Here is a 23,694-nt window from a genome sequence, read left to right on the forward strand (position 1 = left end):
TATAAACGAAAACATGAACCAAAACTTAAAAAGTATATGCAATACCGAAAACCTATCCAAAATACTAAAATATACCTAATATGCACAAAAATTCGTGTACTTTGGGTACAGGATCGCATTTTGGGTAGGACCCGGCCTCAAACACAGATCCGCGGGTCCAAAAAAAATAAAATATGTACTTCTTGTTAGACCCATACCCAAATCGTACCTATATTTTTAGGTCGACTTTTGTGTGGTTTCCGGGTCGGTTAAATTGTCCAAGTGATAAGAGAGAGTTACATAAGAATGTACATGAAATCTTAAATAAACTAATTCTTAGATTTATATTTTAAACAAATTTCTTTTTCGATATAATATGATTTTATAACATAATAATATACAAGAATTCTAAAATATTTATTAAGAAACTTTGATTACAATCCAAAGAAAAACCCGCGCTTCCAAGCGCGGGTCAAAATCTAGTATGTTGATTATGGAAGAAGCACGAAAGAGTTTATGTTCTACCTTGGAACATCACCGATCACATAGATATCGTCTAAGCAACCCACTGTAGAACTCTCTTCATGTGAGGCGAAGTTCATGGCTGCTACAGAAGCTGCAAAACAAGCTATATGATGAAAGGAGTTAATGGTCGAGATCATGAACAAAGAAGACAAAAAGTTCGTGTTGAAGATTGACAATAATCCGCTATTGCTCTCACGCTCTCACCAAGAACCCGGTGTTTCAGGGGAGAAACAAACACATACTCCCGAAGTACCACTTCATTTGGGAATGTTTGGAGTTCGATTTCATTGAGGTTAGACATGTACCTGGAGTGGAGCAGAAGGAAAACATACTCACAAAACCATTGGAAAGAATCAAGTTCAACGAAATGCGCAAGTTCATCGGAGTTCAAGAGATCAACAAGCATGTTTTCAAGTTGGAATTAAGGGGGATAATGCTAGATAGTCCAATTACCTTGAGGAGCAATTTAACTCATTAAAGTGAAGTTTAATGGGAAGAGGAAAAAGGAAAACATATCGAGCTTAGGAATGTTTCCATATTATTATTAGGAAAAGATGTAGCTTCGTCCTATATATAGAGTTCTCATGGAGAGATGTAATATCACGTGAAACACATTGATTTAGTTTTGAGACAATTTCTAAATCTAATAAGAAGAGTTAGTTCTTATATCTTTTGTGTTCTTGCAACTTTATAATCCAGTCGATTTCCTAACTAAAGTGTTACCTGATCCAAAGTTCAGGCTTTTCCCTGAACTGGTGAACCTGTTCTGAAGAAGAAGCGGCTTCGGTAACGATGTGTCTCCGTTGTTGGTTACCTCGCAAAACAAAAGAAACATTGAAGTTAGATAACATCAAAACACAGAAGTTATTTAATTTTTTTTAAACCAACTTGAAGAACAAGGAATGAATTCGTTACCCGAGTATTGGAAGCGAGGTGGAGATCTCTGTAGGTGCATGAACAGTTTCAGGTGGAGTATTTTCGGGTTTCCTGAAAACAAAGAAAGATCAGATTAAGAAAAGGTTTCTACAATCAACATCAGTACATCAGGAAATGTTATGTGTTCATCGGAAAGAGAAAGGTCAGGGAAGACTTATCTGGGTTCCGTGATTTGAAAAGGTTGAAGCTTTTGATGTCAGATGGTTGATCCAGAGGCAGTCTGGTTCAGATCGGGCTCATGCAGATTCATTGAAGAATCGTCGGTTCAGTTTCCGAGTCATTCAAAGTTTTCTGATCAGAAATTGTGACTGAGTCTTCCGGGATATGCATAGACAAACATAGAAAGATTAGTCTGTGAGTGATCCGATAAGTTTCTTTACTTCATTCTGCAAAGTAAAAGAAATGGAAAAAGACAATAAGAGATACAGAGAGTACCTTGGCATTTGTAAGGGTTCTCAGGAGTCAGAGGAGCGAAGAGAAGCTCAGGAAATCGTCAGAACAGCTCCGATAAATGATGGAGGCGACAAATCGTCTTAGAGAGAAAGGGGAGAGAATGGAGGCTAGGGTTTCGAAGAGAGAGAGAGAGAGAGAGAGAGAGAGAGAGAGAGAGAGAGAGAGAGAGAGAGAGAGAGAGAGAGAGAATTTCGGTGTTATCTCTGAAAGGTTGAGATTGTGGGTTTAGTTCAACCTAACTCCGAATGGGCTTCGTGTTCCACGGCCTAGTTCGTCTGAAACCTGCAAGAAAGAAAGAAAGCCCAAGTCTCAGCCCAAAGTCTATCCAAGTCTGCGTGATAAATGAAATGATGAGTTTCAGAAGTTGATAGTGGAAGAGTTTGTTATAAAAAAAACTCGTGAGCTGTCATCATCATCACGATGAACAAGAGAGAGAAACAATTCAGAGAAACAGAGAGAGAAGAGAGAAGGCAATCAACTTAGCTTGAGTCGTGAAGGTGCGGATCGACGGAGTTGCGAAAGCAGTAAACGGTTAGTCATACCTTCCCGGCGATGACTTTCAGATCTCACAGAGGATATGATCAGCAAGCGGTGATCCCCTGTAATCTCTTTCACGTTCTTCATTGTTTTGATCTTGTAACCTTGAGTATATTGATAGTGATCAGTTGAGAGATTTCGATTCCCTCCCCAGTGAGTAGCTTAGCGGAAATCGAGTGAACAAATCTCTTGTGTTGCTGATTTACGTTTGATATCGATCTTAAACCTGAAACAAACAACAATCGAAGTCAATCACTCATAAGTAAAGATAAAACCTAAGGAATTCAATATAAACTCCACACCTTGTTTCAGCTATTACTTTGAGGAATTAACGAAATCAAGATGAGGAATGTTTCAGTTATCCTTTGGGATTAACAAATCCTTGTTTAACGTAGCTTCCACTATTTGGTATGCAGCAGCCTAATGATGACATAGCAAAAAAATGACTTGTTTTCGAGGTTTTAGAAAATGGGAGAATTTGCTGTCTAACCAAATATTAAAGTGAACTTAAGTATCCAACATTGATTTTAACATAATAAAGAAACTAACATTTAATACCTATTTGGGCCGGTTATACCCTTTCTAATAGCAAGTACCCGGTTAGAAAGGAACTGAGTGGATAACGTTAGTGCTTTGTTGTGGACAAGAGTGAATCACTATTGTTTACTATCAAACTATGCAGTGAAGTCCACATCCCATACTTATATACCACACAAATTTATTATAAGTTCACTTGTCTTTACAAATTTTGTTTTATTTTGTAATATTAAAAACATTGTTCTATTCCATTTAATTAAATTAGAATAGTACTAACATTGTATTTTTTATGTACAGAGTAAAATGGTCTGCCACTGCAAGTTGAGCATGGTTCAACGTGTTATTCCACTTATAAATCTCATCCACTGTTTACACCTTTACTCCTAAATACTAAATACTAAACTCAATCCTTAAATACTAAACCCTAAAATCCAATCACTAAACCCTAAACACAAACCCAAAATCAAACCCAAATATAAACAATAATTACTATTTATAATATTTTGAATAAGATTAAAATATGACAATAATATATAGTATTTTGTAACATGGAAATATACTATACAAATAAAAATATAATAGAATAAACTTATGAATTAAAAAACGTTAAGCATAAATTTATCAAATAACCAAATTTCTAATAAAGAGCATATCTTGATATCATATTTTTTATTATTTGTAATAATCTATTTTTAAATGTATAATAGAACCATTTTAAATAAAACAAGAAAATTTGTGTGAAGTCTACACTTGTGAGTATAATTAACGAAATGATAAAATCAAGTTTGTAAATGCTTAGTTTTGATCAATATACATAAATCAAGATTCATATCAATGATACAACAACAAGACATAACTCATTCTTATTCACCGTAAAATCACACTTCTATTCTAGGTACGTCAAATAGAATAGGTAAAAAAAAAGTACACTGCAACAGTTAGAAAGAGAGAACATTGGCAGCGATGAAACAAATGTAGTAGTATTGATATTACATATAGAATAACAACAAATATAATACATGTGATGTTATGCTACATGTCTATTCTATATGTGTATTCTTCAGTACCAACACCCGAAAGATGTATGGGACCCAATCTGCAAGACTTCCTCAAATCCAATTTCAAATAATTTCGTTGGTAGTTCTAAATCTTCCACTAATACTTAAGACACATAAAGAAAATTTAAAAGTGTTACGATCTATATATAAATGTACATGGAAAATAGAACAAAAATATAGAAGGAAAACCAAGTAAGAAATAATGAAATGTATAGAAACAGACAAATATGCATTATATTTACAAAATACATAATCTATCTAATTTATCTTTCTAAAATAGTTTACTATGTACATCACAGCATACACAATGTGCATAATCTATTCGATACAAACAAATACTATTCTATTATTTGCGTCATAATTTATTCTCTTTAACTAACAAGTTCAACACAGAACACAACCACATCATCATGCAGATTTATCAAACTATTTCATTTACTCGAGTAACAAATTCAATTCAGAAACAGAAAAGAATTCAAACAAAAGTTCAAACAAAAAAAATGAAAACCTTCGGTTTAATGCATTTATAGATAACAAATCCTACATACAACAAAAGAAAATATTCAATTTCACATTTCTCAAATATATTCAACTTGTTTATTTGGTAACACAAACGAATCAAAGGTATATTAGAATGACCACACAATTATTTCATATTCTGAGATATTATGAGAACAACCAGAACTTACAATTTTGAACTTATCTATGTGATACACTTATGTGAAGTTGAATTGCGAAGCCTTATTCACCTAGCCGCCGCTCTTGTTCCAACGTCCCCTTCCATCACCGACCACATCTTGAAAACTGGTCTTCTCCTCCATAAAACTTCTTCAGGAATGATGTTGGTGGCATCAGGCTCGTGCAATTCTCAGAAGGAACCTATTCTTATCTTCACAATTTTACCAAATAAAAGGTTAACTTCAGAGCGTTGTGGAAGAAGAGTGGACACACTTTACTTTTTACTTTAACTAATTATTAGATTTTGACCCACACTTAAAAACGCGGGATTTTTTAAAAAATATATAAGAAATATAAATTTGGTAATTATATAATAATGTGCTTAAAGTTTGTAACCTAATACATTTATCATTAGGTTGATCTGACCCAGATCTACGATAGAATCACTAAATCTGATGACCCGTATATAAAGTATCACGATTTAAAGACCTGATAAAACATAATAAGAATCCAAAACATGCTATTAACCCGTTATATGACACTGATTGACTCGTGTAAAACTAAGATATTTCCAATGATATATAAAAACATTAAACTGAATAAAATATTTAATTTATTATTTTTAATTTTTTACTATGTAAATAAAAATAATAATAATAATATATGGATAGGTTTTCATTATTAATTTATTTCCACTACTGATAATTTTTTATGCATTTCTGTTATTATTTACTTATCATTTTTAATCAAAATTATAATTTGGTAGAAACCGTGATGCAGGATGAAAATGTATGGTATGAATAAGCTAGGCAACCTTCTGTGTTTCAAGAGAGAAGAACCCTAGCCGTCAAGAGAGAAAAAGAGAGATGTTTTTTATAGTTTCAAGCCGATGATCAGAGGTTTCTCCAGCTCAGACATCGGCTTGTTTAGTTCATTTTGCTTTTCTTTATTTGATATGTTTTGTTTTCAGTCGCTGTTTTATTGCCAATTTATTTTGAATATGGCAAGGTTTTTTATTGTTCTTTTGTATGCTTCTTCCAATTGGTTTGGAAAGATAAAATTTTTGGTTAAGTTGAACTGTTTAAAAAAGGTAATTGACAGATCTACTACGGATGGTGGCGACGGGTCTTACCGGCTTCAATCGTTGATGGTTCTTCATTCGATGGTGATGGAGTTCTGGCTGCAAACTATGGTTACTTCGAAAGGCAGCATGAAGTTCTATGGAACAGTAATCTCTTTGAAATAGAGCAAAATAGAGAGTTGTCTTATCTCGGTGGCTCCTATTGGAATAATAAAAAGAGAATGACAATCGTTTTCAACTTACTCTGAAGCGTGGTGCTTTTGTATTAATATGAAGATTATCTCCTTTAAAATTCATCTATTCCAGAAGCAAATTTGAAGCGTTTATATGAAAGGTGTAACTGGTAACCAAGAGAACGAAGAGGAACACTATATTCCTTAACATTCCTTAGAAAATTTACCATTCATGAGGAATGTTTTTTCCTTTTCATTCCTTTTTTGTAGAGAATTAGAGAGTAAATTTGTTCCTTGTTAATTTTGATAAGGAATCATCATTCCTCATCATTCCCAAAATTTTATTCCTACTCATTCTTTTCCTATATATTCCTAATGTTCATATCATGGTTACCAGTTACACCCGAAAAATCTTTAGTCATCCATACGCAAAATAGATGTGTTAGTTTATTTTAGATCCCTACTGGTGTATCCATTTTCTATGTTGTTTTGTTGGTTCTCATTGTTTATAACCATTTGCCTTGAAGGCTTAATAATACAATCCAGCAACAAAAAAAAAAGAATAAGCTAGGTACGGTTTTATTTATACTAATAGTTAGGTTAAAATATTTGATTCAAATATTTATACTTAAAATATCTAATTTTATAAATTTAATTAGTTAATAATAAATATACGTTTAGTGAATCATATTTTTGCATATCTATTTGATTTTAAAATGTACCCAAAAACTTAAGAAGTTTGATTATAAACATTGTTTATGTTATCTATTTAATTTTAGTCTTGCACACAACTTTTTGTTTCAATTTAATAGTTGAGCAATGTTTATATGTGATGAAATTAGATAAATTAATAAGTTATTTTGTAAATACTTTTGCTTAATGTATTTTAAAATGATTCACAATTAATAGTAAACTAGATTTTAACCCGCGCTTTGAAAGCACGGGTATATTTTTTGTTTGGCAAAATTTTTTTAATCGAAATAATTTTTAATTTTTATATTTTGTGTATAATATTTATTAAAATTATCATAATTTTGCTAACTATATTGAATTTGTGAAATTACATAACTCTTCATTTATGCTATAGGCATTTGACACATTAGTTTTAATTCCTAACTTTCATAACATATTTTTTTCTTATATTGTCAAATAATCTATAATAATTATTGCTCACATTATATACTACACAATGATATTATTGTTTTTAAGATAATTTCAAATTGTAGTTCCAATTTTTAGTATAAAGGTGTATATCAATCTTATCTAATTAAAGATCAATTAGGCAATCAATCTTAATGAAAAAAATATTTTTAAAAACAATAGTAATTTAAAAAGCCCGTAGTAATCAAACCAAATATTACAAATTATTAGATTTTTATTAAAAGTCAAGGCCCAAGGCCTAATTTTAAAAAAAAATCTTAAAAGTGAGACCCAAGGCCTAATTTTAAAACATCTTAGACAAAAAATTCATTAACTTCGGTGTCTTGTTTTTGTTCTCGAGACCTTTGGTGTTTTTTTTTCTAACACCAAGGACCTTTGGTGTCTCTTTGAAAGTTGAAAGCTGCAAAATATCAGAACATTCTCTCTCTATTACCACTGAATGTTCTGGATTCAAACTCATGGATCTGTAAAACTCGACTCCGTTCGTCAAGGTACTTGTATTATATCAAAAAATTTCTTCTTAAAGTATAAATACTGGATAATCTGAACTGTTTTCGAGCTGGAATCTAAAAGATTTAAAATTTCTCATTTTATAAATCTTTTGCATGTCAGATCAGACAACTCCTCCGTTGATTCTGATGGTCGATCTAAGCAAAGCTGTTCTTCATAGAGCTATTTCTTCTGTGTAAAGTAAATTTCAGCGAATACAACTTTAATCTACTTAAGCAACAAAACATCATTTGATGTTCTCTGTCTCCATCGATAAGCACTGTGTTTGGAAAGAAACTCGATTTGTGTCTCTGAAAAGCCTCAACTCTGATATCTGTAAGTTACTTTTAAAGGCTTTGTTTTTTCTTCTTCATCAGGATATGTTATGTTAATAAAAAATATATGAGGTGGAATCTGAGCGATGAAATTTTTTTTATTTCATAAATATTTTGGTTCAACGTGAAAGTTAGTTTACTCAATCATTTTAATAAAAATCTTTGATTGCAGTTGTTGGAAGTAATGAAAACGAATGAAAGAGCCTTTTAGATAAGTCATTTATCAGTTACAATAATATAACTGAGTAGCATCTGTTGTATTTGTTCTTCAGGACGTAAATCTAAAAATTTTATTTGTTTGTCAGGAAGGAGCAACTGGAACTAAATTAAAGACAACTGGAACTAAATTAGTTTTATATAATTATAAATAAAACTATATTTCATCTATACTACTAAAAACAGTATTTAACGTGCTTACTCATGCAGTTGGACTTTGTATATTTGGGAATTGAGTGTAGGACCTTCACATGAACACACCAAGTATTCTTCCAGGACCCCTCAAATCGTTAATGCTTGTCACTTTACTTTCTCATTAGAAGCTTTCGATTTTGGATTTGCATATTAGAACCCATAGGTTTCTTTGACGGTAGTGGTTTCAATAGGAAGAGAGTCTTGGATATTTATAGAGGTTAAAGGGAGAGATGCTTAGGGATTATTATGAAACCTTGGGGCGTACTCCAAATCGTATCCCACCAGATTTGCTAAACTATAAAATCGATATAATTTATTGTTAGTATTGTTGCCATTTTGAAAGCTCCATAATATTCGGTGGGTGTTGCTCACGTTAAGTTTATTACTTGAATCATTTGCATCGTGATATTAGGTAACTTGTATAATCATCTAGCAGATATTTTCTTTATCAGAAATAAATTGTATCGATTAATGACCAAGTAGTTAAAAACCAGAATATTCTTTCAAATCTATTGAATCGATTTCAATAATGGAATACTAAAAAATTGAATGAGTTAAGCTATATATCCGGGGAAAATTTTGGTTTGCAAGGGATATTGGAATTAGTCGCTGTTTAAAAGTTTAATTAAATAAAAATACATTTTTTATTCTTTTTAAATCCCCTAATTGATTAATTCTTTATATACTGTATTACTTTAGTTCAAAATTGATATTTAAATTAGTATTAAGCTGCTAGTACAATGTAAATACTATATTTTTAAAATCATAAACGAAAATTTCAAATTATATAGTATTAGGATATAGGATTTGTTCTGACTTTTAACTCACAAAAATTTTAGTTATAGTGGGTTTATGTTGCATCAAAAATGGCTTTATCAGATTGGGCTTAAATGTTGTTATGATTGGGTCGAATCTGTTTAGATTTTAATGTTGTTGTAATTGGGCTTTAAAATAGTATTTTTCTGATTGGGCAATAATATGGACGATTTTAGTTTTAAAGAAAGAAAGAAAAAAGACAGTGGCATTTGGTTGTAAATATATTGAAAAAACAGGGGCAGAATCCTATGAGGAATTCTGCTTTAATAGTATAGATATAATCTTCTAAATAAGTTGCCAAAATCTATTATTCTTTCAAAAAACTCATTTTCAAGGATTTACATTTTTAGCAATCAAAAATTATGATGAAATAGTAATTTTGATAAAAACTTAATTGGTTAGAGCACATTAACTATCAATATTGAGTTAAATACAAACAAATCAAGAAAGGCACTCCATCTACAATTTTAATAATTAGTTATTTGAGTAAAGTAGTAAATCCAGTGAGAAAATCGTTAGGTTATATTTAACGTGAACCCATTTTAGATATTTATTCAGATTAATTAAATAGTTATTTAATTTCCTTAGATAAATCGTTAGGTTGTTACAATTAGTTTCCATAATTTGTTAGTTAAAATTTAAATACAGTATATTGTTTGTTGAAAGGAAAAGATTTCGTTTGATAATAATATAATTAAAAACATAGTCTAAAAATATTCAGTGACATAAAATAGTAAATATTTCAGAACTTCAAGATAATCTCAAAAAAATCTCTTTTGTTTTAATAGTATTGATTTTGCTTACATTTTAAAATAACTCATACAAAATAACAATAGTATATTTCGAATATAAAATCTCTAAAGATCAATTCTTAAATTAACTAAGTTATAAATGTTTGATATTTTTATGGGATCTAGATTTTGTTTTGGGTTTTTTAAATGCAAAATTTAGATTTGATTTCAGAGTCTGTTTGGTGGATTAAATTAAACATGATCAAAATGATTAGTGTTTATAATAATAATATAGGGAGTTAGTTCGTCCCCATTATTTTTAATTATATTGAAAGAAGGAGAATGGCAATACATAAATGGTTTAAGTTTGATTGTTAATTTATATATCGAAGAACTATGATATGCAAATGAATTTTCCAACAAAGTATGCGTTGAACATTTCATCTTTTATTAGATGAAAATATATTTGTGGCGCGTATTAGTTCGTTATAATAATGTAGATATATAAATGTATGTTCCTAGTAGTATATTGATGAAACAAAAAGATACCATTATTGAGGTAAGATAATGGTATGATAACTGATTAACATGTGTAATTTTTTTCCTTTTTGAGAAAAATAGTTTTTTTAACAGAAACGTATACGTGCATATTTTGATAGTATACAATTTCTGGTTAGAATTATAACAGAGGGGAATAGAATATATGGAAAATCATTTATTTCCAAATGCTATATACAAAAAATTGTTCAAAACAAATTTAGGTAGAAATTAATTAATAATATAATTTATTAATATTGTAGTGGCATATAATTGTAATTTTTAGAAAATCAATGGCAGAATCCTATGAAAGATTCTACTTTAATAGTATAGATAACTATAATTTCAATTTTATTTTTGTTTCAGGTTTTACCGGTTAAAGACAAAGGTATAAGTGCATTATTCATGTGAGAAACTTAGGTTAATTCGTCATCTAGTGAATTATAAAAAACATTTACGATATAGACTGCAATTTCTCTTAGAAAATTAAGATTTTCTATATTTTATTTTTATTTATGTGATAAATGCTTGTATTTTATTCTTAATCCTAGAGGATTACGTTTAGGGTTTTGGTGTCGTATATCTATATTATTAAAGTTAAAGTGCAAATTGGAGATGTTTGGAAACAAGGATAATAGAATAAATGAAATATGTTTGGCAACATGGATAGTAGAGATGTGTATTTTCTTTTATTTACACATTTAGCCTAAATAAACTAATAACAAATGAGAATTGTTTTTATAATAAAGTAAACAACCTTCTTTATATATTTCTTTTTATTTATAATTCTGTCACTATATTTACAATTCTTTATGGTGAAAACAAAAACACAAACTGAAATATAAATAGTATATTATATAATTTTTTTTTAAAAAAACAATATTATTACCTTATTTAGTTTAGTCAAATATAAAATTATTCAAGAGTTCAATTTTCAAAACAAAATTCATAAAATTAATAATAATTCATAGAAAACTAATGCAAAAAATTAAAACTTTGAAACATGGATAAAAGTATGTCAAGAATAAAACAATAATGGCTTATGTTATTAATAAAAATTGGAAATCCATTATATCAATTTTAAAATATACAAAATGGACTAATCTAATTACCTAAAAACATTGTTTTGTCTAAAATAATCATAAAATAAAATTTAAAATTTATATACATATTTCAAATCAAAATAATAATTTAAAGTTGATTTATATCAAAAATTAATTCAAAAATATGCATATATTCCAAATTTTATTTTTACTATATTTTCCAATAACCATTATTAAAAAGATGTTTTCAATATATATAAGAAAAATACAACAAAGAGATAAATTTTATATACCAACTTAAATTATGGTTTTTATATTTCACATTAAATTTTAAGAATATAATATATATGACTATTTATAAGATGGTACATTTAAAAACTATCACTTATATGATTATTTATATGATGGACCAATTTTTTTTGACGTCGAAAGACTATTCTATTATTTATATGATGGACTAATACAATTAATTATATGATGACATATATATGATACATAATAGTGACTTGGGCTGAGCGTTCAGGTATCAATTCCGGTTCGTTTCGGATGTGTTTGAGTTTCGGGTTTCTAGGGTCAAAGATTTAAGCCTCATTCTTATATTTTTAAATTTCAGTTCGAATTATGACTAGGGCTGGACGTTCAGGTATCCATTCGGATTCGTTTCAGATCTGCTTGGGTTTTGGGTTTCTGAAGTCAAAGATTTCAGCCCATTTAGATATTTCTAAATTTCAGTTCGAATTATATTCGGATATTTGCGGGTTCACTTCGGGTTCGGATAACCCATTTAAATTATTTTTTTAAATTCATTATATATTTTGAATTTCTTAAAATATATAAATAAAATAATATATTGTATATAAATCTGAATAACATATGTGAGAATACCTAAACTTAACATATAAATTGGTTTGGTTTAAATTTTGGATCAAAAATTAATAATTATTTTAAATATTTTTGGTGTTTTGAGTGTACTTCCACTATGTTAGATATTTATATTTGACTATTTTATATATTTTCAAATATTTAAACCAACCTAAAAGTATCATATATATTTTGGGTGTTTTATATACATTAAAACTAAAAATAATTAATATATATATAAGTATATAAATCTTTTTCGGATATATTTTGATATCAAAAATACTTTGCTTCGAATTAGTTATGGTTTCGTTTGTCTAAATATCAAAATTTTGAATAATTTGAATATTTAATCAATTTTGGTTCGGGTTTGGTATTACTCTTTCGGATCGTGATCGGTTCGGTTCTTCAGATTTGAATTTTTATCCAGCTTTGATATTGACATAAAAAATAAATAGCAATATATTATTGAAATACACCCGCACGGAAGTGCATGTCAAAATTTGGTTTAAATTAAAATGTAAATATTTAATTAATATAGAAATATGTCACATTGTTTAAACAAAATATCAATGTAAAAGTATTGTATAGCTGCGTTTTAAAATCATTTATTTTAACCACAAGTCAAATAAATATGTTGATTAAAGAGAGAATAAAACAAAGCCAGAAAAACACATAGTTTACCAGAGACACTTTATGTGACGAATTTATTATAAAGAAAGTTTCATTAATATAAATACATTTAATAACTACAAACAAATAATATAATATTTCATAAAAGTGAAAAATAATATCCGCGTTTTCGAAGCGCGGATCAAAATCTAGTTTAAAGCCTTCCTTGTTGTTGTTTCTTAATTATCGTAACTTATGCCCTCCATTTCTCTGTTCGCTCTTCTCTTTGTTGTAGAATGTAATTTATAATTTGCCGTTTTCTTGAAGGTCTGGCGACTCAAATAAGGGTGTAGAAGTTGGTTTTTGTTAGACAGTGTTTGTTTGAGCAGTTTTAACAACCTCTGCTTGATCTATAATGGTGTGGTCCAATAGACTGGTTGGAATACAATGGTGGTTCTTGGTTGCTTGAATCCAACCTCTTGGGTTTACTTTTGATACAATACTGTGTAGTTGTTGCTTTAGGTTTGATTCTTTTCAACAAACTTCATGCATCTCCACCTTTAAGTTCTTCCAAACATGGTCTGTTGTATTACATCAGCTTATCTTTTGTCCCACCACTACCATGCTTGTTTCATGAATGTGCATATGGTATTGGATACCTTCTCTTCCTTTGGTATTTGGCATGCATGAAACCATGCCTCCATATCTTCTTTCAATCTTAGGAAGGCTTCTGGAAAAAAGACATACCACATACACCCAAACACTTTAGATGATCAATGTTTGGCTTTGTCCCATTCAGAATTTTATATGGATAAAGTTGATATGTTGGAAGCTGGTTAATCAGGTACGCGTAAGTCATAACTACATCTCCCCCACCCCAATACTCCTTGAGAAACCTTCTATCAACCATAGTATTTCTTTCAACCCTTTAAATGTTGATTCTTGCGTTCAGATACTGATTGCTCATGCACTTTTTGTCATTTTCACTTCAGAAAATCTTCATCTTAGTTTTATTCCGAGTAAACACATAGTTGTAGAACTTTGTGAATGCTTAAAGGACATGACACTTTGATCGCTATAAAGTAACCTATGTATATTTAGAATTTTTGTCAATAAAAAAAACAAAGTATTTGTATTGTTCTTGGAAATTACATGGGACTCTTCAGAATAAACTAGATCAAAACAATTCTACACTGTTTCTCCTCCAGCGCGAAATTATTAACCCTATATATCTGTCCACGCAAATATGATTCATTGCTTACTGTCCATTTGAATGGTGAGAAGATTTATCTGTTGACTACACCTTCCCCTAGAGTTAACTGGGTTCAAAAAAATTTCTCAAAAGAAAAACATTTTTTCCGCATTAAAAATTTCTGAAAGTTCATTTATAGTATATTCTCACATACACCATTAACTACCCGATAAATGAACAAATCTTTTATGCCAAATTTATTTATTTTCTAGTGCTACTATTTGGTTATATTACACTTTTCAATCAATATGTATTAACTGGTTAAGCTTAAATAAGAAAATTATCTTATAGTATTAAATATTCTGATTAGTGTAAATTCATTGAAAGAAAAACATTTCAACAGTTTCTCAAAACAAGAAAGAAGAGATACCAAAGCAAAATAGTTCCTTTTTACCATGAATAATGTTTTATTTATCAATATATATATCTTAATTTTAGTTAAAATTTTTAGATTTTGATTATTAATGAATGATATATATATATATATGTAAAATCTATGAAATTATAGTGAAAAATATATGAAAATCTGTTCAAAGATATATTAATTAAACTGTAATAGTAAAAAAAAAATTAATTATACTACATTTGCCACAATGTATCAACTGGTTAGGCATAAATAAAATAAGTATTTTATGGTATTAAATTTCTGTAATATTATAAATTCATTGAATTGATGAAAGAAACATTTCAGCAGTTTCTCAAAACATTTTCTGTAAGAAATAAAAAGAAACCTACGTATTTACAAAAAAAAAAAAAACAATATAAAAAATAAAAACGGAGTAGTTCTCCCATTGAGAAGAGAGAGAGAGAGAGAGAGAGGGGCTGCTGTTTGTTCATAAGTTTCCTTGTTCCAAGTATTCCTAAAACACACACAGAGCAAAGAAAAGAACATTCGGCCTCTTCATCTTACCAGTCTCCTCTTCCCATTGCAAAACCCTAATTTCTCGTCTACAAAACCTAATTGCATCATCCTCCACTCTAAATCGCTCCCCGTTTCCTCTCTCCAATTCCTTGTTTATATTTTCTGTTGCCAAAATTTTCGTTGGTTTCTCCCTCCTTGGGAAGGAAGCCATTGTTTCGTTTCGTTTCGTTTCGAGCGATAATCTCCGTCTGGGTTTGGTTTTGGTGTGTTCCTCCCTCCATCTGATGTGTCAATTTCATCTTAGGGATTAGTGATAGTCATATGTAAGAGACAATTGTCCCTAGTTGTTAGGGTTAGATCAGTGTAAGTCTCTTATTGATAGTGATGATGATCTTCTAGCATCATTGGAACGAATCAATTGTTGTGGTGTTAGGTAGTTAGAGGCTAGAGATTAGGACGAGAATTGCCTTTTATCTTTATGGAGAAACGTGAACCCTCTTTGGTACCTGAATGGTTAAGAAGTACAGGGAACGGTTCTAGTGTTGGGAGTAAAAATCATATTCTATCCTCTTCTGCTCGCTCAGGTAAACACTCCACTTCTCTTTAACATTTTAGTTTCGTTTTGATACCATTCTTTATTGTGACTATTTTTCTTTTTTTTTTTTTTTGGTTTTAGATTCTTCTTTGTTACTTAATAATAACAAGAGTAGGTCTCCTTTTCTTGATCGGTCTTGTTCCACCAATCCACGGAGGGGATCTGCAAGAAATGCATATAGTAATTTCAATGTTCAAAGGAGCAACAGAGATAAAGATCGTAGCAGCAGGGAAAAAGATATAGACCCATGGGACCATGACACTTGTTTCCCTTTCGGTACCTTCTTTAATGAAGAGCAGTTAAGACGATTTAATTCAATGACAACAAGGAAACAGGACGACCCCTTGTCTCAAGGTTTTTCAATGGGTTTCAGTGATGGTAGAAGCTTTTACAACAGAAATGGTATTCTTCCGGCAAAGACCTCTCAAGGTGGACCAGACGTTGTAAGAATCTCATCTCCTGCTCTAAGTCAGAACTTGACTGCTGGGGAAGGTTGGACCTCGGCTCTGGCTGAGGTTCCCATTGTTATTGACAGAAGTGCTTCTGAGTCTGTTGCTGCTAGTGTTGTTACTTCGAATACCATAACGGGACAGACTCGTAACATGGCTGAAGCAGTGTCGCAGCCTCGTAGAACTGGTACACCTCCCCAGGTATGATTTCCATCTTTGTGTTGCACACTTGCCTTTTACCTGTTGGTCTAAGAAGTTAATTTTATTAGGGATCTTCAAAGATACAACGAGTTGAGGACAGAACTCTTAAGCTAATACCGGTTCTTCCTTCTACACCAAAGGGCTCTGTAAGCTTCTTTTTTTTCTGCAGCTATTATTAATATCCTCCTGTTTACCTTAGGCTATACTCACTTTATCTTGGTTTAATTTTGTCAGGTTCTGAGCTCTTCTGATAAATCCAAGACTAAACCAATGGCTCGAAGTGGTGAAATTGGTCTTGCTTCTTTTAGAAATACCCACCAGCATTCCTCTATTCGGCTAGGTAATCTTCCTTCTAATTCTGGTAGTCAGATCAAGCCTGATACTACTAAGAAGATGGTGGTTCTCAAACCTGCCGTCAAAGAATCTGCAAGTCCACGTCCCATAAACAACACCCTGGCTGCTGCTAGCCAGATGATCGCTGCTCCATCTGCACCATCCACTACTTCTGCGCAAAGTACAAACAATCCAAGGGAGCTCAAGGGAGCCTTGGTAAACATACCACCAGAAAAGAAGCTTTCCCTTCCTCAAACTCAGAGCAAGAGCAGGAGTGCGTTTTTCAGTTCTTTGAAGAAGAAGACATCTACTAACATCTCAACTAGCGATTGCATCATCTCTTCTGTCGAGGAAAATGAAGACATCTCTAAGGAGCTTGTAGCTAGTGACCCTTCAAGTGTAGAAACAGATGACATTGTCATGGAAAGGGTCGAGAAAGTTTCTGAAGCTGACCCTTCGAGTGTAGAAACAGATGACATTGTCATGGAAAGGGTCGAGAAAGTTTCTGAAGCTGCGGAGAGGGTTAGCGTTTTTGAACCGGCAGACCTTCCAGATGGAGAAGAGGCTGAGTTCCTTAAATCTCTTGGTTGGGACGAAAACAATACTGAGGTTGTAGAAGCCATTACAGAGGAGGAGATCAAAGCCTTCTATGAAGAGGTATATGAACGTAACAGCACTCTTACTTCGGTTGCTTCTGTTCTTATTTTTTTTGTCAACTCATTTGACTTTACATACAGAACAAGGAGGTGAAGCCATCACTGATGCAAACGCTGCCTATCATTAAGGAGGCAACTGAGGACGCAACTCCCAACTCGTGATCCGATTTTGAAGATAGTTTTCTCATTTCTCTTTCCTTATTTTTTTCCTTTTCTTTTTAGTTTTATTACTGTGGTGGCGTGGACAAGAAGATGGGGGAGGCTTTAGTTGCACTTTTGAGTGTTGTTCTACTTCAAGAGAAGCTACAAAATGAGTATTTGTACTTCTGTTGGTGTGAAGATAGAGGTAGGTTTTGTTTTGCTATAGCTTCCTTAGGTTTCTAATGTTTGATATGATGAGGGAAAGATAAAACTTTGTTGGTGGTATAAAGAAAATTTAAAGGCTTTCGGTTTCTCTAAAAATATAAATTTCATCTTTTGCCTTTTTTCTTAATTTGGTCTAGTTAATATTTCATTCTCCTCCCACCCCAATACTCTAAAACTGGACTGAACCAGTGGTTGACTCCGGTTCAACCGTGATCTGGAGGAATAGCCTGGTTGAGTTGATGGTAAAAGAACAACACTGCATGTTGTATTTGTTTGCTTATGTAATAAGTTTTATTTTTCTCATTCTTTGAGAAAAAGGCATGTCAAATGTCAATGTACTATATGCTGTACTAGGGTCGCGCGGGAAATATGTATAATTGGTTTAATAATTGTATTGATTGAGACGGTTTGGTTATATATGTTGACGGTAAAATCTAAAAGAACAACACTATGTTGTATTTGTTTGCTTATGTACTAATAAGTTTTATTTTTCTCATACCTTGAAAAAATGGCATGTCAATGTACTATATGATGTAGTTGTTTACCAATGCTGACTATCTTCTTAAAGTATTTGCATTAGATGTAATCTTCAATTCTAAACTGCAAGATCTTCAACTTTCTTTTAATTTTCAATTGATTATAGTATTTTGGATTAACTTTTCAAACCTGTTCGGAAAATGTCAATTCTACAACAAATTTGGTACCATTTTAAAAATTTATCATTAATGAATACTCCATCTGTTTCATTATAAGTGTCACTTTAAGTTTGTGCATACAGATTAAGAAATTATTTAATTTTGCATATTTCCAATATAAAAACATCATTACCGATACAATTCAACCAATAGAAAAATAGAATGGAGAATAAAGTTAATAAATTTTGCATTGAAATGTTAAAACGATACTTATTTTGCAACAAATTTTTTTTTATAACGACACTTAATATGAAACATAGGGAGTAATTATTTTCAAAAATACTATAAACTTGTGATAAAACAATACTAAACTAATATTTTTAAATATTTATAGAACATTTATAAACCCAATCCAAACTTTTAATACTAAATCCTAAATGATAATCACTAAAGCTTAAATCTAAATGTTATTGTATTTTTTTATTTAATAGTATTTTTGAAATGTGGTATTTAACTTACAGTATTTCTAACATTTCTCATTTTTGTTTGAGTAATGAAAGCTCCGATCGGAAAAAACCTGTGTTCTAAAACGCGCCGCGTTAGGACGTTTACTCGGAGATTAAACGTTGGGCGGCTCTGAACCGTGGCGTTTTGCCCAAATCGTTCATAAAATCGGATTTTAAAAAAAAGATCAACTTTTCGTAATTTCTATGTTGAAAATCGTATGCTAGGTCCAGCATCTGTTATATTTGAGTGAAAACCCCAAAAAAAAACAAGTAAAAATGACCATAGTCACGAAAAAAATCAAGGGAGAAAAAAATGGGTTTGAGATCTCGACAGATCTAATGAAGAAGACGAGGACTGTTTGGTCTTTTAACCTTTATTAAAGAAAAAAAAGAAAAAAATAATAGAAAGTACATGTTCTGAGGTTCGAACCCACGACCGCTAAGCAATTCAAAGTATGAGATAGCCACTACACTAAGTTGCATCTTTGTATTGTTCATCCATATAAAGGTATATATAACAAACACTATAAAATTAATCCCCGAGTAATCTCCGATTAATCTCCGATTTTATTTCAACTCGTTAGGTCCGGACCAGCCGCACGCGTTACGCCTAGCGAGATTTCGAACATGGGCAAAAACTAGTGTTAATAGGTGAAAGAAATAGCAGTAATAAGTAAATGAAATTTTGGGTGGGCCCATCATTCCCAGCGCAACGTTTTTCACCATTTTAAATGGATGTAAGTTTTTAACTAAGAAAAATAGAAATCACTTGATTAAAAAATGTTTACTCTGGTTTACTCGTATTTATTTTACTCCCATTTACTCTATTTTATTTACCAATCAAAGTCAAAATGTTTTTATTTTATGTTAAAAAGGTATTTGCATAAAAATAAGAGAAATGATTACAAATTCCTAATATATATCCAAAATACAATAAAATATATTGAACATCTAAATTATTATCTATTACATAAAGGTTAGTGGTTCTATAAGATGAAAATTGATGGTTGAAGGTGGCCGTCGAAGTTCTTATATTTTGATTTTGTTTTCATTGAACAATATTTCTCATTTCACGAGAAATTGATTTTGTTTGATTTTGAATTATCAAGTTGATAATCATTTCTTATTTTTGAATCGATTTTACTTATGTTTTGGTTACAAAATATGTACAAATCAAGTATTTCAAAATCAAAGAACCAATTTTACTTATGTCTTGAAGATTGAAGTTTGAAGTTCGTGGTTGAAGGTTGACAGTGATGTTTGCAGTTGAAGCTTGAAATTTTATTTAAGTTTTTGGTTTTTGATTTCATTGAATAATATATTTTTCATTTGGTATTGGTTTTGGATTTGGTTTTGATTTTGGTTTTGGATTTAGGTTTCTTTGAATTTTCTCATTTGTTTTATTTATATCAATAAAAATGCTTGGTTTTCGTTTCAAATTTACGTAATTTCATAGTTGTTTGGACGAAATTGATGCTTTTACTTACTTATTTGTATTGTTAGTTACCATTTATGTAGATTTGTATTGGTTACATTTAGTACAAACGATATACTCGAAAACCGAAAATCCATTTGAAACCTAATCCGATAGTATTTTGGGTTATACCAATACCAAAATAATTTACCAAATCCGATCCGAACCGAAGAACACCCGAACCGATCTCGAACCAAAGTTTTAAATTATCCGAATGAGGCTGATTTTTGGTAACCATGAACCCAAACCCGATTAAAACAGAACCGACATCCTAATGGTATCCCAGTTGCCCAGCCCTAACTCAGACTATCTTTTTCTTTTAGGTTTTACCATCAACTCAACCAGGCTATTCCTCCAGATCACAGTTGACCGGGTTCAACCACTGGTTCAGTTCGGTTTTAGACTATTGAGGTGGGAGGAGAGAGAAATTAACTAGACCAAATTAAGAAAAAAAGGCAAAAGATGAAATTTATATTTTTAAGAAAGAAACCGAAAGCTTTTAAATTTTCTTTATACCACCAACAAAGTTTTATCTTTCCCTCATCATATCAAACATTAGAAACCTAAGGAAGCTATAGCAAAACAAAACCTCTCTCTATCTTCAGACCAACAGAAGTACAAGTACTCATTTTGTAGCTTCTCTTGAAGTAGAACAACACTCAAAAGTGCAACTAAAGCCTCCCCCACCTTTTTGTCCACGCCACCACAGTAATAAAACTAAAAAGAAAAGGAAAAAAAATAAGGAAAGAGAAATGAGAAAACTATCTTCAAAATCGGATCACGAGTTGGGAGTTGCGTCCTCAGTTGCCTCCTTAATGATAGGCAGCGTTTGCATCAGTGATGGCTTCACCTCCTTGTTCTGTATGTAAAGTCAAATGAGTTGACAAAAAAAATAAGAACAGAAGCAACCAAAGTAAGAGTGCTGTTACGTTCATATACCTCTTCATAGAAGGCTTTGATCTCCTCCTCTGTAATGGCTTCTACAACCTCAGTATTGTTTTCGTCCCAACCAAGAGATTTAAGGAACTCAGCCTCTTCTCCATCTGGAAGGTCTGCCGGTTCAAAAACGCTAACCCTCTCCGCAGCTTCAGAAACTTTCTCGACCCTTTCCATGACAATGTCATCTGTTTCTACACTCGAAGGGTCAGCTTCAGAAACTTTCTCGACCCTTTCCATGACAATGTCATCTGTTTCTACACTTGAAGGGTCACTAGCTACAAGCTCCTTAGAGATGTCTTCATTTTCCTCGACAGAAGAGATGATGCAATCGCTAGTTGAGATGTTAGTAGATGTCTTCTTCTTCAAAGAACTGAAAAACGCACTCCTGCTCTTGCTCTGAGTTTGAGGAAGGGAAAGCTTCTTTTCTGGTGGTATGTTTACCAAGGCTCCCTTGAGCTCCCTTGGATTGTTTGTACTTTGCGCAGAAGTAGTGGATAGTGCAGATGGAGCAGCGATCATCTGGCTAGCAGCAGCCAGGGTGTTGTTTATGGGACGTGGACTTGCAGATTCCTTGGCGGCAGGTTTGAGAACCACCATCTTCTTAGTAGTATCAGGCTTGATCTGACTACCAGAATTAGAAGGAAGATTACCTAGCCGAATAGAGGAATGCTGGTGGGTATTTCTAAGAGAAGCAAGACCAATTTCACCACTTCGAGCCATTGGCTTGGTCTTGGATTTATCAGAAGAGCTCAGAACCTGACAAAATTAAACCAAGATAAAGTGAGTATAGCCTAAGGTAACCAGGAGGATATTAATAATGGCTGCAGAAAAAAAAAGCTTACAGAGCCCTTTGGTGTAGAAGGAAGAACCGGTATTAGCTTAAGAGTTCTGTCCTCAACTCGTTGTATCTTTGAAGACCCCTGATAAAATTAACTCCTTAGACCAACATGTAAAAGGCAAGGGTGCAACACAAAGATGCAAATCATACCTGGGGAGGTGTACCAGTTCTAGGAGGCTGCAACCATGTTTCAGCCATGTTACGAGTCTGTCCCGTTATGGTATTCGAAGTAACAACATTAGCAGCCACGGAGTCAGAAGCACTTTTGTCAATAACAGTGGGAACCTCTGCCAGAGCCGAGGTCCAACCTTCCCCAGCAGTCAAGTTCTGACTTAGAGCAGGAGATGAGATTCTTGCAACGTCTGAGCCTCCTCCATTCGTTTTAAGAGAAGGAAAATCCTTACCGAATCCGAGTGGTGTAGGACTAGTTCCAGGAAGTAAACCATTTTTGAAACCCATTGAAAACCCTTGAGACAAGTGGTCGTCTTGTTTCCTTGTCGTCATTGAATTAGATCGTCTTAACTGCTGCTCTCGATTCCTTCCATTTAAGAAGGTACCCAAAGGGAAAAGATAATCATGGTCCCATGGGTCAATGTTGCTGCTCAGCCTATCTTTCTCCCTGCTCCCATCTTTATCTCTCTGGCTCCTTTGAACATTGAAATTACTATATGCACTTTTTGGAGACCCATTACTAAACCCCCTTCGTGCATTGTTGGAAGGAGATCGATGTGAATCAACATCGGTTTTGGTCCTAGGGTTCCTACTCTTGCTATTATTATTTGACAAAGAAGAATCTAAACCTAAACGAAAAAAAAGGAAAGGGATATAGAGTCACAAACAATGGTATCATCAAAACTACTAAATGTTATGGAAATAGAGCATACCTGAGCGAGCAGACGAGGATAGAACGTGACTTCTACTCCCATTCCCTGTACTTCTCAACCATTCAGGTACTAAAGAGGGTTCACGTTTCTCCATCAGATAAAAGACAATTATCACCCTCCCCTCTTCCTATCTCTAGCCACTAATCACCTAACGAGCAGAGGAAAAACAATTGATTCGTTCCAAACCTCTAATCACCTAATCATCATCACTATCAATAAGAGACGAGCATGATTATGTCTTATATATGAATATCACTACCCATGTTAATCAATCCCTAGGATTCAACCCAGTGAACGAAAAACCAAACCCAGACGGAGATTATACGTCAAAACGGAAGAGGTCGGATTTGTTTAGATGCAATCTCTCAAAAGGAAACAATGGCTTCCTCCACAAGGAGGGGCGAAAGAAGCAATAAGAAACGAATTCGAGAGACAAAACGGGGAGCGATTGAAGTGGGGGAGATGATGATGATGATGATGCAATTAGGGTTTGTAGAAGAGAAATTAGGGTTTTGCGATGGTAGATGAAGAGGGCGAATGCTGTTTCTTTGCTCTCTGTGTGTTTTGGGAATATACTTGGAACAAGGAAACGACGAGTTTATGAACAAACCGCAGCCTCTCTCTCTCTCTTTTCTTCTCTAAGGGGAGAACTACTCGGTTTTTTTTTTTATATATATTTTGTAATACTTAGGTTTCTTTTCTTTTTTTTTCTTAAAGAAATTGTTTTGAGAAACTGCTGAAATGTTTCTTCTCG

At 32.3% G+C, this 23,694-nt stretch overlaps 3 protein-coding genes and 1 long non-coding RNA gene across 6 annotated transcripts; 2 read left to right on the forward strand and 2 right to left on the reverse strand.

Annotated features, from left to right (window-relative positions):
* Positions 1 to 377: 377 nt before the first annotated feature.
* LOC108844678 (uncharacterized) lies at positions 378 to 2,179 on the reverse strand. Of its 2 annotated transcripts, none has more exons than XM_056997396.1 (5): positions 1,876 to 2,179; positions 1,420 to 1,748; positions 1,228 to 1,318; positions 709 to 809; positions 378 to 607 (listed from the first exon to the last, which is right to left on the reverse strand). In XM_056997396.1, the coding sequence occupies exons 2-5, from the start codon at positions 1,457 to 1,459 to the stop codon at positions 501 to 503; spliced, it is 339 nt and encodes a 112-aa protein (XP_056853376.1). In that variant the 5' UTR covers positions 1,460 to 1,748; positions 1,876 to 2,179; the 3' UTR covers positions 378 to 500. The 2 variants fall into 2 exon arrangements, with proteins under 2 accessions (XP_056853376.1, XP_056853375.1); XM_056997395.1 differs by having other exon boundaries at positions 1,420 to 1,754.
* Positions 2,180 to 7,429: 5,250 nt separating this feature from the next.
* On the forward strand, positions 7,430 to 8,744 carry LOC108846149 (uncharacterized). Of its 2 annotated transcripts, none has more exons than XR_001948604.2 (3): positions 7,430 to 7,609; positions 7,731 to 7,943; positions 8,115 to 8,744. It is a non-coding gene; the product is annotated as an uncharacterized LOC108846149 (long non-coding RNA). The 2 variants fall into 2 exon arrangements; XR_008940364.1 differs by having other exon boundaries at positions 7,736 to 7,943.
* Positions 8,745 to 14,990: 6,246 nt separating this feature from the next.
* On the forward strand, positions 14,991 to 17,766 carry LOC108843924 (uncharacterized). Its single transcript, XM_018617083.2, has 5 exons — positions 14,991 to 15,648; positions 15,741 to 16,309; positions 16,378 to 16,455; positions 16,544 to 17,299; positions 17,380 to 17,766. Exons 1-5 carry the CDS (start codon positions 15,543 to 15,545, stop codon positions 17,458 to 17,460), a joined length of 1,590 nt encoding a protein of 529 aa, XP_018472585.1. The 5' UTR covers positions 14,991 to 15,542; the 3' UTR covers positions 17,461 to 17,766.
* A 3,007-nt stretch (positions 17,767 to 20,773) lies between these two features.
* Positions 20,774 to 23,591, reverse strand: LOC108843952 (uncharacterized). Its single transcript, XM_018617116.2, has 5 exons — positions 22,941 to 23,591; positions 22,207 to 22,856; positions 22,061 to 22,138; positions 21,219 to 21,974; positions 20,774 to 21,138 (listed from the first exon to the last, which is right to left on the reverse strand). Exons 1-5 carry the CDS (start codon positions 23,032 to 23,034, stop codon positions 21,058 to 21,060), a joined length of 1,659 nt encoding a protein of 552 aa, XP_018472618.2. The 5' UTR covers positions 23,035 to 23,591; the 3' UTR covers positions 20,774 to 21,057.
* Between the last annotated feature and the right edge of the window lie 103 nt (positions 23,592 to 23,694).

Source organism: Raphanus sativus, unplaced genomic scaffold, assembly GCF_000801105.2.
Source record: "Raphanus sativus cultivar WK10039 unplaced genomic scaffold, ASM80110v3 Scaffold0627, whole genome shotgun sequence".
NCBI classification, from domain to species: domain Eukaryota; kingdom Viridiplantae; phylum Streptophyta; class Magnoliopsida; order Brassicales; family Brassicaceae; genus Raphanus; species Raphanus sativus.

What these genes read in the sequence shown, in the direction of transcription:
- LOC108843952 (XM_018617116.2), bottom strand. Translation starts at nt 23,034, where the DNA reads ATGGAGAAACGTGAACCCTCTTTAGTACCTGAATGGTTGAGAAGTACA. An exon ending in ATCCTCGTCTGCTCGCTCAG is followed by an intron (nt 22,857 to 22,940) that starts GTATGCTCTATT and finishes TTTTTCGTTTAG; the next exon opens with GTTTAGATTCTTCTTTGTCA. An exon ending in TCAAAGCCTTCTATGAAGAG is followed by an intron (nt 21,139 to 21,218) that starts GTATATGAACGT and finishes CTTTACATACAG; the next exon opens with AACAAGGAGGTGAAGCCATC.
- LOC108844678 (XM_056997396.1), bottom strand. Translation starts at nt 1,459, where the DNA reads ATGCACCTACAGAGATCTCCACCTCGCTTCCAATACTCGG. An exon ending in ACCTCGCTTCCAATACTCGG is followed by an intron (nt 1,319 to 1,419) that starts GTAACGAATTCA and finishes TTGTTTTGCGAG; the next exon opens with GTAACCAACAACGGAGACAC. An exon ending in AAGCCTGAACTTTGGATCAG is followed by an intron (nt 810 to 1,227) that starts GTAACACTTTAG and finishes GCTCCACTCCAG; the next exon opens with GTACATGTCTAACCTCAATG.
- LOC108843924 (XM_018617083.2), top strand. Translation starts at nt 15,543, where the DNA reads ATGGAGAAACGTGAACCCTCTTTGGTACCTGAATGGTTAAGAAGTACA. An exon ending in ATCCTCTTCTGCTCGCTCAG is followed by an intron (nt 15,649 to 15,740) that starts GTAAACACTCCA and finishes TTTTGGTTTTAG; the next exon opens with ATTCTTCTTTGTTACTTAAT. An exon ending in GAACTGGTACACCTCCCCAG is followed by an intron (nt 16,310 to 16,377) that starts GTATGATTTCCA and finishes TAATTTTATTAG; the next exon opens with GGATCTTCAAAGATACAACG.